An 11,720-nucleotide genomic window follows, 5' to 3' on the forward strand; every position below is an offset into this window, starting at 1 on the left:
CAGGATGAAAAGAGTCTCACCACAGCAGAGCCTGGTTATCTCAGATAGCTCGGGTATAGGCATCTTACCGTGTAGGAGATGTCTGAAATGAGGTGATAGAAATCCTAGCCTGTGGGACAGTCATGAGAACTGGGATCAGATCTCAGTTCTTGAGAAAATTCTTTTTGTTCCAAGTATGTTAATTAAGAGTTTATCCAGCTTTTCAGCTATTGATCCCTTCCCTCAGATCTGACTCCCTTCCCTCCTTCTACTTGGAACTAAGTCTTCTCAAGTCATCTGTTTCCTAAGAGATGGACTTCAAAGGTCGGTCTAAGATTGAACTGAACACGTTCTGGATCTCAGCAAGTGGGCTTTTCAGAAGTCTGAAAAGTATATTGTCTTTAATATCCTTTTAGATTCTTGCTACACCTCTCATTCCTCCCAGGAGTCTCGGTAGGAAGCTCTCAGGGACTGAGGACACACATTAAGTTCCTGTCTGTTAAGCTGGGTCATACCAGCCTTACTGCTGGGGGAAGAGTGTTACTTGATGACTCCCACTTTCCACACACACAGGTGAGGGTGTGTGGGGAGTACTGGATCAGACATGCTTTTTTGCCTTGCTCTTCATGGTGGATGACTCTGAGGGCAACAGTACTCCCCTTGCACTTAGATTTGTCCTGTCTGGTGCTCGGATTCTCCTCACAGGCATTATTTTGCTACTGTCGTATCCATAAAGCCACCTGGAAAGGACTTGGAGACAGAGCAGCCAGCTTTCCCAGCTGGTGTGACTCCATTCAAGTCAGAGGAGCTGAACCAGTTTGTGGCAGCCAGGGCATGGCCCAAACATGTAAAGTGCCTGCTGGGACTGGGAGAAAGGCTCTGGATTGCCACGAGCCAGAATGCAATAGTGGTGTATCACTGTGGAGGTGAGAGCCAGGTGGTGAAATTCCTTGGCTCGGGCACAAGGACCTGGTGTGTCTGACTTCTTGCTCCAGTGGGAGTTTTCCAATTAACTAGTGATTGTTTTATGAAGGGACACCCATGCCTTTTCTCAGGCAGCATTCCTGAGTGCTGGCTTACTCTGTGAAAATGACCAAATCAGATCATTTTAGTGCTTCAGATTGCCCAGCTGGGATATTTTCCTTGCATACAGGCTCGATTGCTGGGTGCTTGTAAAGCACTTTGAGAATCTGGCTGGAGAAGCGAAGTGGCCTTGGTTTTGTTCATTTATGGCAAAGAGACTTGCAGTTTCAGTCCTGCTTTACGTGACTTCCCCAGTGCAAATGCCATTCTCTCTAATGATAACCTCTCGGTATTTTTAATAAAAACCCCTTTCTCTCCTTCTTTTCCCCTCTTCCCCTCCCCAAGGAGGCAGTTCCCTCCCTCCCCTTCGGCTCCTAAGATCCCATCGTGGCAGATCCCGGTGAAGCCAAGCTCACCCTCCAACCCCGTCGTTGCCAACCACAACAGCAGCAGTGACATCTCCCCAGTCAGCAACGAGTCGACCACCTCATCCCCAGTGAAGGAGAACCACAGCCCCGAGGGCTCCAAGGTCAGCTGCCACCTGCTGAGCACCGAGGAGGCCACCAAGGCCGTCATCGACGTCACCAGCCAGGTGAGGATGGAGGTGCAGGGGGAGGAGGAGAAAAGGGAAACCAAAAGGAACGAAGAGGAGGAAGAGGATGATGAGGATGACGATGTCAGCCACGTGGATGAGGAGGAGTGTCTGGGTGTCCAGACTGAGGACCGGCGAGGAGGGGATGGTCAGATTAATGAGCAAGTGGAGAAGCTACGAAGACCTGAGGGAGCCAGCAATGAGAATGAGATTGACTAAGGCACCCTGGCTGCTGCTGCTGCTGCTGTCCATCCTCCCTGGCCTGCTGCACTGTCCCAGTGCCTCTCCCGTTTTGTGGAGAGAAGTGCTACCATCCCCTCCAGTGATTCTCCCATGACTGACCTCGAGCAGGGTCACGATTGCCTGGTGAACAAGGTGGGCCCTGTTTCACCACAGGGCTTTGCAGTGTTGCAGTGGCTTCTTCTCCCCTCCCAGACCTCCTCCCGTGAGCTGGGGTCACTGCTGGGCTGGAAGACCGATCGCCTTACCATGCACCACAGCTACAGAATCAGCCCTCCTGCAAAAACACCATCTCTCCTCAAACAGTCAGCCTCTTGCTGCATCCTAGAGCCCTTCTATCCAACTTCAGAAATCTGTCCTGAGCTCCTTGATTTCACAAGCCTTTAATCCCCACATAAGGCCCAAACCAGTTCTGTTTCCCAGAATAAACCCTCTGTTTTATTTCTCAAACTACTTGATATTCTGTTGCCAAAAAAAAAAAAAAAAAGAGCGTTTTAACCCTGAGTTCCTCACCAGACCTCAGTCTTGGCTCTTCCAAACCTTATGCCAAGCCTCAGATTCCTGAAACTACCTAGTATCTAAAAACACTAAATTTCTGTGGGGTCCAAAGAACACTATTTCCACCCCATGTGCTTACACTCATCAGAGTGGCCTCTTACTAGGGACCAAGTCCAGGTGTCAGAGCCACAGTAAAATCCATGGGAACAGGTGGCTTTGTTGCTGATTGCTCCCCAGTAAAAGAAGGCTTTAAAAGAAGTTGACTCCACTCATCCCAATTATTACCCTTCCTCCTCCAAAGACAAGGAGCTCCCATTGGTTTTTGACATCTTACATTTTATTTGTAGCTGCCCTGAATGAACAAATGAATAAATGAATGGGGTGATATATCAGATGCTGAAATAGTTGGTTAATTCTGAATGTTTGCAATGGTTTTTAGCCTGTTTTTCTCTCTAAATGAGAAGAAAACCAACCTTAAATGGTTAGCTCAGACCTGTATCTCTCCAGTGACAGGCACCTGCTTCAGCAGAGCAGTCTCTTCAGCAGAGAGAACAGCTCCAGCTCTGAGGTTTAACCACTGGCCCTTCTTGCCCAGTCCAGCCTTTTTTTGCCCCGCTGGGGCCATACACAAATCAAACCAGTGAATTTTGAAACCTCTCATTTGCAGCATTGTGTTCTCAGCTGGTAAAATGGTGGTGTCCAATGATATTATTCACTGCATCAGAACCTCTTAGCAGAGCAATTCTTGTAACAACTGAGTCTCACTGTCCTCACCAAGCAAGTGTGCTCGTCTGTGTGATCATGTATAGATTTCAAATATAAAATATGATTGTATATAATTGTAATAAATATGACTTACCACTATTTAACACCAGGCTATCACTGGATTACTGTGGCTCTTATTTTTGGGGAGAAATATGCATTGGAGGTGGTTAGGGGAGGGAAACTGGATGGTTACAGAAATTCAGTCCCTTGAAAATGTTTTCTGAAGGATGTTTGTGGTTGGTTTTGTGACTACTCCAGTCCTAGGTGACCTCAGCAGGAGGCAGTGCAGGGAGCAGTGTCAGGTACACCATAAACAGCTCCAACAGCTCCAGTGCTGGGCTGTGTCTGATGGTGCAGAGCTTGGGATGGGCAGATCAATCACCTGGGCAGTGAAATGCAGCTGTTCTGCTGCCTTGGCTCCCAGCAGGAGGCTCTGCAGGGTGTGGAATGCTGCGTCCTGCTCCTTCCACCCCGGCAGCAGGAGGTGCTGAAGGGAGCCTGTGAGATATCCCACGGCCCCTCGGCCTTATCTGCTGGGAGGGAATGCTGTGCTGGATCCCATGACTGGTCTAACCCTGCCATCCCAATCCAGCAGCCACTGAAGGGAAGGGAGTGCAGCAAGTAATTTGTAGCTACTACAGTCCCATCGTTGTTCAACAGAAGGATTTGGCTCCCTTCTGAAAAATGAGGGATTTACTTGATTCCCGAGTATTTGGGTGTCTGGTACACAGTGACATTTTCCTGCTCAGGGGGAGTGAAAGGGACCTTCATATTACTGTATTTAGACCTGCTGCTGAATGTGATGATTTCTCATGCCTTAAATGGACGAATATCTTCCCCAGGAGTGAGTGTGTGTGTGTCTCTCTCTCTCCCTCTCCCTCTCAGTCTCTCTCTCCACTGTTTAACGTTCACAAAGAACGTCACGTTTAGCTAAAACAGGGCAAATTTGAAAGTGTTTAAAAGGCCAGGCTTTTCTTAAGAGATGGCACTTTGCATTTCTCCAAGCCAAGAATCCTCGTGAAAAGAAAACACGGCCGAATGCAGGGGTGTGATGAAAAAGTATTGTCCTGCCTGTGTACATTTTATATACATAGAAGGTTTTGAAAATAGAAAGTGCCTGGACAACAGCAGTTGGTGAAATGTGGAAAATATGTTGCTGAGGTATGTGCCTTGCAGAGTGACTTACGAGGTTTACAGTGCAGCCATCCCTGTGGGTTCATTTTTCCCCCCTTTTCCTCCATGTTGCCAATGTTCAATTCATTTACCTCAAGATTTCTGGTGCAGAGTAAAAGGCAGTTTTCTCGAACTGCTCTTTTCTATCCCTTAGTTTTTTCCTTCTTACTGCCTTTACCAATTCTGTAGATCACTGTTTTTCCTTTCTCCAACCTGATAAATCCCAGAAAACTCCATCCAGGCCATTATTGCTCAAAAAATTTAACTCTGTGCCTCTGGCTGCTGATGGGGTGTTTGTGTATTTGTTGAAGAGATCTAACCCACCAGCAGAGAATTTGGAAGAAGCCAGACCTTCTGTCCAGCAGGTACTGTCTTGAATCACCAGTTTTATTCCTCTGTCTCTTGTTCCTTGTCTTTACAGCATAGCAACAGTTGTAGGGAGAGGATTTTGGTCCTTGTAACCTGACTGCTAACTTGTGATTTTTTTTCTTTTTTTTTTTTTGCTAGAAGAAAAACCTCCTTAGCTGCCCTGTGAAATGTTTACCCCACTGGCCAGTTGGCACTGAGAATTCATCCTGTTAGCTGAAAGATGACCAGGTAGGGAACATTTTTTTCTGCAGAACAAGACAGCAGCAGCAGTTCCCCACCACCTGGCTCATTCAAGTACTTTGACTGTGAACTCTTATTTTTACTGTATTTTACACAGGAGAAGAGTAACCCCCCAGAGAGTGAGTTCAGTGGGTTTGTAACATGGTTTCTATAGCTTCTTCATAGATTACAGAAAGCAGATGAGGGAAGTCTGGGCACGTTTTGGTAAATCCCTGTGAGCCTGTGCTCTCTCCTAGAGGAAACAATATCAGGCTGGTGCTTCCCAGTAATTCAAGAATAGAAAAGCTCCCATTCCAATACCTGCAAGAGAAATATGGGCAACTCAAAAAATGTGACCAAGGGGGAAAGGGTTAAGAGAGACATCTCCTGATCATGTTTGTCCAACCTTCCTTATCCCCCGATGTGACAAATTAGTCCTGTGTGTGTCTTTGTCAAGAGCAGGAAGAATGTTTTTTAATTGTCTTTTGTGTGTTGGGGGTGTAACCGAACAGTGTTTGGGATCAGAAGGAAGAGGATGACTTTGCAAAGTATTTTACTTGTAAGTGTGCCTTGGATTTCACACATGCTGGTAAAAAACACAGAGTATGATAAATACAGAGCTGTGACACAGACAAGTTGCTGAGGAAGCCAACTTTGGGAAGCAGGTGTTGTGCTGCCCTGCGGCTCACACCCCCCCCACCCCCATGGACCCTGTGCCCTGGAACGAGAGCCCCAGCCCCTCCTGGCCACCACCCACTGTGGCCACTGACCCTGACGAGCCCCAGCCCCTGTTGTAGCCACTGACCCTGAGGGCTGGGCTGCCCAGGTGAGTGAGGAGCTGCCCAGGTGAGTGAGGAGCTGCCCAGCACCTGCAGCAGCCTGGAGACATTTCAGATCTGCTCTTTGCTTGCTCCAGCTCAAGTTCTTCTGGCAAGTAAGTGCTTTTTATAACTATGCTCTCTCTTGATTTTGTCTTGATTTTGCATTTTCACTGCTCTGGGGTTTGTTGGTTGCCAGCAGGTCCATCCTGGTGTGTGCTGGTGGAAGGGCTGTGGAAAATCCCAGTCCGTGGTGCTTGTATTTGCAGTGCCCACTGTAGGAATGGAGGCTGCCTTTGCTTTTCCTGTGCTGGGGCAGTGTCATGCTGGGGGAAAACAAAGGCTCAGGCAGCAGGTCCAGAGTAGTTTTTTGTTGCAGACCTGTTGTGTTCCAGTCAAGGTCTCCGTGCTTGATCAGACCCTGCACACCCAGCAGGCTGTGGAGAACATGTTTGCCACAGGAAGCTTTGGAAGGTCCTTTCTGTGTGGTGGTGCTTTACATTAAGCACAAATTGTTTGTGGTGGTGACCCTGCACACCAAAAACTGGTGCTGAGCTTGGAGAGTCTTCCAGCCTGGACTGGACCTCTCAGACCACTGGGTGCTGTGCAAGTGCAAAGCAAGAGAAGGGCTTGGCCTCCAGGGATTGGAAACATAAATAAAGGGATGCTGGGAGGTGAAACAGGAAATTATTTACCTAAGGTCACAGGAGAGACCTTCCAGCTTTTTTCATTTTCCCTTTTATTGTCTTATCCCCAGACTCTGCTGCTTCCTCAGGAGTCAGCCTTGGTAGGCACCTTTGGAGCTGTGTCTGCCTATTATGCTGATGAGGGGCTGACTCTTACCACTATTTATGTTCTTTAAAAGGAAATAAAATAATGGAAATGTGCCTAAGGTGAATTTTGGGGTATGGGGAAGATGGAGGTCAGGTCCTGACTCCTCCACTTGCTGTGCAGTCCAAGCTCTGAGCTGCACTTGTAGGTTGAGGGGCTGGCATGGTCTGTCCCAGCTCAGGGAAAAAAACAATCCCATCCCCAAAAGGGAGCAAGCACTAACCTAATAAAGGCACCAGCTGGACGAAGGGAAAACCAGCTCGTTGGAAAAAAAAAAAAAACAAACCTCCTTTCATTAGAAAAATAATATATTTCATCCAAATAAGGTAAAAATATTTGAAATGGGGCAGAAGTGAGCACTAGGCAGCATCTGTCAGGCCCTTTCTGAAAAGGGGAAGATTATTAAAACTCAATTACAATTTATTTTTGTAAAGTGTCTTTCAGGCTAAAAATCTCCCCAAATGCTTTGCAAGGACTGCTCAGGGGTTACTTACAGTATGGAGCATCTTCAAAAACATCCTGTGTTCCTACCAAAGCCTCCTTCCCTGCATCTGCTGAAGGATTTCATCCTTCAGGATTTTATTTTTTTTCTATATTTGCACAAATAATGAGAGATGTTTTATGATGCTGGCTGCAAGAACAGCCTGAAGGGGAGTGGGGGAGGGAGGTTGACACTGTATTTTTTTCTGTTTTAGGTAAAATACTTGCTTTTCTTTAGGACTGTGTGTCCTGCATGAGAAGGTGACTGGCTGGGTAGGGCTGACTCAGGGGATCTCGGAGTACAACCAGCTTCTTTGTTGCCTGTTTTCCTTTCTGTGCCTGTCCCTTTGCCAGCCTGTCTGTCTGTCAGTCCCTTTGCTTGGCATGGCTGTTCTGTGCAGCATCCCTGGTGCTGGTTTTCCAGCCTTCCCTCATGCCTGTCTCCTCATCTCTTCCCTTTCTAACAGTTGGCTCTTTCCAACTTTATCCCCTGCTTCTGTGGCTACTACTGAGGTTTTGTCTGTGTGCACCTAGAGTAACACCTCTTCAGAATTAATTTCTTTAACTGATTTAATTGAACCAGAGCAAATTCTGGGGTGGACATTCTTCCATCTCTTTGAACAGATTTGCTTTCCTTAAGCAGTTTCAGCTGAGCTGGGTATGCACAAAGGGCTGGGTGCTAAATGCTGCAGCTTTCCAGTGCAGGTGAATTATTACTTGCTTCCTGCCCTCTCAGAGTGTCTGCAGCAGATCCCATTGCTGTGTAACTGCTTCCCTGCTTACCTGTCTGCTTCTGTGCCTGTGCAGTGATAACAGCACTTCCACAGTTTTGGGTGTGAGATGGAGCTTGGGGCTCCCTCCTGGCTGTTCCCCAGAATGAGCCTGGTGCAGCCTGACACTGGAACATCCCACTGCTGCACCTCTTTCTTTACCTCCTTTTTCCCCCAGCCCTGAAACCCACAGGCAGAGCCTGCTGATCTGTGTGAAACAGTGGGAACTCGTGATGGATGCCCCAGCAGCGGGGGTGGATGTGGAGGGGCTGCAGCTCTGTCAGAGGTTCTGTCCTGGGCACAGACCGATGGATGTGGTGCCACAGGCCAGGGCTGGTTCCCTTCCCTCTTGTGGGCACTGCTGGCTCTTCCTGGGATAGTGCCTGAATGAAGGCACTTGCTTCCCTCCAAGGGCTCTCTGGCTCTGGCCAGACCAGAAGGCTTTGTTGTGTCCTCCTCAGTGTGTGGGATGCAGAGCTGTGGCACTGAGGCAGAGCTTGGCTGTGCCCTGGGATCCCAGGAGGGTCTGTGGGGCTGCCGGCGGCAGCGGGGGCTTGGGGCACAGGCTGCTGGTCCCTGGCTTTGCAGAGAGCACAGGGCAGCACCCAGCCCTGTGGGAAGGGAAGGGGGCAGGGAACAGCTCAGTCTGCCTGTCAGATAAATCTTCAGCTGTTTACTTAAATCCTCAGTGTTTCTTCATTTGTTTGTTTAAGAGTTTCCCTGCCAAAAAAGAGCAAAAGGAAGGAGGGAAGCTGCCTCTGTTGGCCACCCCTCCTCAGCCAGGATGGGCCTGGGGCACTTGAGGGGCAAGGGCAAGAGGGGGGTGGGCAGGGCACCCAGCCTTCCCCAGGGAACGGGAAGGAATCTGCCCCTGGAGGGACCATGTTCCCATCTGAGTGGTGCTTGGCCCTTGTGAGGGAAGGTGTGTCTGAGGGACTCCAGTGATCCACTTCTTGCCCCAGGGCTGGCATGAAGAACTTGTCATCCCTTCCAGCACCTGCTGTACCTAGAAATGTTTTTCAGTGCCTTTCTCCCCTCCTTGCCCTCATCCCTTTGGTTGGGATTGTTGCCTCTGGAGTTGGGTCTTGTCGGCTTTCGGGTACTGGTGCAGTTTGTCCAGGACAGCAGTCAGAGACCCAAAAAGAGAGGGCTTCCTGCCTGAACGTTGGATTTCCACATCACAGTGCCTGTCACAGGACTCAAAAGCATCTTCCTTAACCTTACTCTTTATAGATAGCCATAAAATGCACTAGGTGCAGTAGACATCACACATGCAGTTCCTTCACATGCTTGCACCAAAACTGGCCTCTTTCCTTGTCCCAGTGTTGGGCAAACCCGGGTATTTTACTGTGGCTGTGAATGTGCAAGTCTGGTGTACAGATGTATTCACACATCCTCTCCCCTTTCCAAGTTTGGTCATATTCAGCAAAGTTCTGCCTTGATTTGTAAAGAAAGACAGAAATTATTTATTTATTAGTGTACGTGAAACTCCACAGACATTCCTGACAACCCGCATGCTTCTCTTGTTCAGAAAAGGTACAAGCTGCTCAATGACTATCAGAGAACTCCCTAAAGTTCGTGTTGCTCTTGAAGATGATGTGCAGTTTTATTGTCATGTTTGAAAGCTTCAGTCTTGTATGCAGACTGGGGAGGAGAGAGCTTTGGCTGTAGCTTCTCTCCTTCCCTTTCCCCAGAGCTGTTTTTTCAAAAGGGCTTCCTGTGGCCTTCCAAAAAGGCACCTGCAGGTTTGTGAGCACAGTTCTGTGCCCGTGTGCCAATGCAAAGCTCCGTTGTGACTCAAGTAGTTGATGCAGTCTGTATGTACCTTACTGCAGGATTGGTGGTTCAGAACCTTCCTTCTTGGAAAGGGTTTGTGCAGAACTGTGAAGGAAATTTTAGAAGTCAAGTGAAGGTCTTTGCTTTAAACATTTGGTCCTCATTCTCTTGTTCACGTCTGTGTCATAATTCTCCTCTCTTGCTTTGTGTCATTGTACCCAATGCACAGTGAAAATACTTTTCCAGGAACTCTCAAGGCCTTTGTTCTCTCTTAGCCTGTTGTTACCTATTAATGGTTTCTCTCTTAGCTCCCTTACCTGAGCAACATGGGCAGGACCAACAGCTGGCTCGGTCCATTCTTTCTCCATTGTTTAACAGACCTGTTTCCCTGGCAAGTCTCCGGGTCATTCTGAACGTCACGGTGCCTTGGGAAGCCAGTGCTGGGCACTGGTCCCTGCAAGCTCCAAGTTCTGCCCAGCACATGTTGTGCACCATCACAGCTGCTTTTCCTCTGTACCAGTGAGCACCAGAATTCTGAATTTCCTTCTGTCGGGGTGCAGGAGGCATTGTGCTCCTGGAGTAAATCTCCTCCTGAGTCACACATGCTTTACTCACTCTGTGCTCAGCCATGAGGAGTATTTCTGTGTCAGGTGCAGCTCTGCACCCACTGCTCTGTGGGCTGGTCCTCACAGCCCCTGTCAGATGGTGCTGAGTGAAGGCAGTCAGGGCTGGAGCTGGTGAGAGCTTGTAAGGAAGATTCCTGCAAATTAAACAGCTGCCTGCTGCAGTATGAGAACTGTTCCTCCTGGGCCTGGGACATAGGGAGAGAGTAACCCAAAGGATTGTTTTCCTAGTGATCTCTGGAAATGCTGTTGCTGGACTGTCTGTGAGAAGCTCTTGGATGAACAGTGATGGTTGTCTTTCTAAGCCCCAGTGATGGCAGTTACCTTCGGTTTTGACCAACACTCTCTTTATTTCTGTCCTTCTTGGCCCTTCTGGCTTCAACAAGGACAGGTCTCCATGAGCTAAGGCTGGACCAGGCATGTTTGGTTAATGACATCTAAAAACCAGGATGATTGAAAGCAGCAGCACAACCTTCTGTTCTCCCATTCCATGTCCTGGAATACCTTGGATGCTGCTTGTTTATGTTTGAGGCGATTGAACTTCTGCTGCCTCTGTTGGTTTAAAGTCTTGAATTGTTTGGAGAGGGGAAGGCAGTGCTGCTGTTTGAGTTTGTGTTTGGGCTGGTGCCAAGGGATCCTCTGCCGTGGGTGCCTGTGTTGGTGGGTGCTGCAGGAGACTGAAGAGGGGATATCCAGTGTCTCATGTGAAACAGGCAGTGTGGTTTTGTGGCTGTGTGTGACTTGTGAGTGCTGCTCTCACAAAAAATGCTGTTACTGGGTACACTCGAGGTATCAAAGTACAGTAGCAGCAGCAACTGCCCAGTTTTTGTCCTGACATTAGAACAAGTGGCCTTGCCTGGTGTCTGATGCTTCCCAGGGCTCACCAAGTGCAGGGGCTGTGGGTGCAGAGCTGCACCAGCACCAGCTTGGAATGAATGTGATAGTGAGACTTTGGTTGCTCAGCTTGCAGCTTCCCCCCTGACTTAGTCATTCTTTTATGAAGTGCAATCAGAGTTCCACAGAGAGCAGGCAAGTTCCAGCAAGAGCTTTCAAGCAGCGAGTCGTGTCGTTCCTGTCCCCTGTCCCCCCCCGGAAACACGGCCATGTAAATATTCCATGTGCTGTGGGCAGAGCTCCAGTGAGAACAAACCTCTGCGCTCCAAGGTCGGATTAGGAGCGTGTTCAGATAATGACATCTGAAAACAGGATGGCTGGGAGCTGCAGCAGAGCAACGAGGGGGCTTTGAAAGAGAGAGGAGTCTAATCCTCTCTGCTAATAAGGAGGCAGCTGCTGCCAATGCACCAGGCTTGGCAGGCACTGCTCTGCTGCTCCCGGGTTCTCTGACGATGGCAGAGAGGCACAAAGACCCAGCTGCTTCGAGATGGCTGGGGAAGAGCCACATGGGAGGGCTGTTCTCGTGTTCTTTGGGTAAAATGAGAACTTGGACATTGCTTGGCTCTGCATCTCCAGTAGCACTTGGCAGGACAGGAATCGTGCAGTGCCCAGGAGCTCACCCGGCACTGCCAACAGGGGATGGATGCACAGACACCCAAATCCTGCTGGT

At 48.8% G+C, this 11,720-nt stretch overlaps 1 protein-coding gene across 1 annotated transcript in view; it reads left to right on the forward strand.

The window, feature by feature from the left end:
* PEX14 (peroxisomal biogenesis factor 14) overlaps positions 1-3,211 on the forward strand; it is a 71,554-nt gene extending 68,343 nt beyond the window's left edge. Inside the window, exon 9 of the mRNA XM_027658005.1 lies at positions 1,348-3,211. Within this exon, the coding sequence (XP_027513806.1) occupies positions 1,348-1,813 (466 nt within the window). The 3' untranslated portion in view covers positions 1,814-3,211. The remainder of the gene's footprint in view (positions 1-1,347) is intronic.
* Positions 3,212-11,720: the final 8,509 nt, after the last annotated feature.

Source organism: Corapipo altera, unplaced genomic scaffold, assembly GCF_003945725.1.
Source record: "Corapipo altera isolate COAL_440 unplaced genomic scaffold, ASM394572v1 301, whole genome shotgun sequence".
Lineage (NCBI taxonomy): Eukaryota > Metazoa > Chordata > Aves > Passeriformes > Pipridae > Corapipo > Corapipo altera.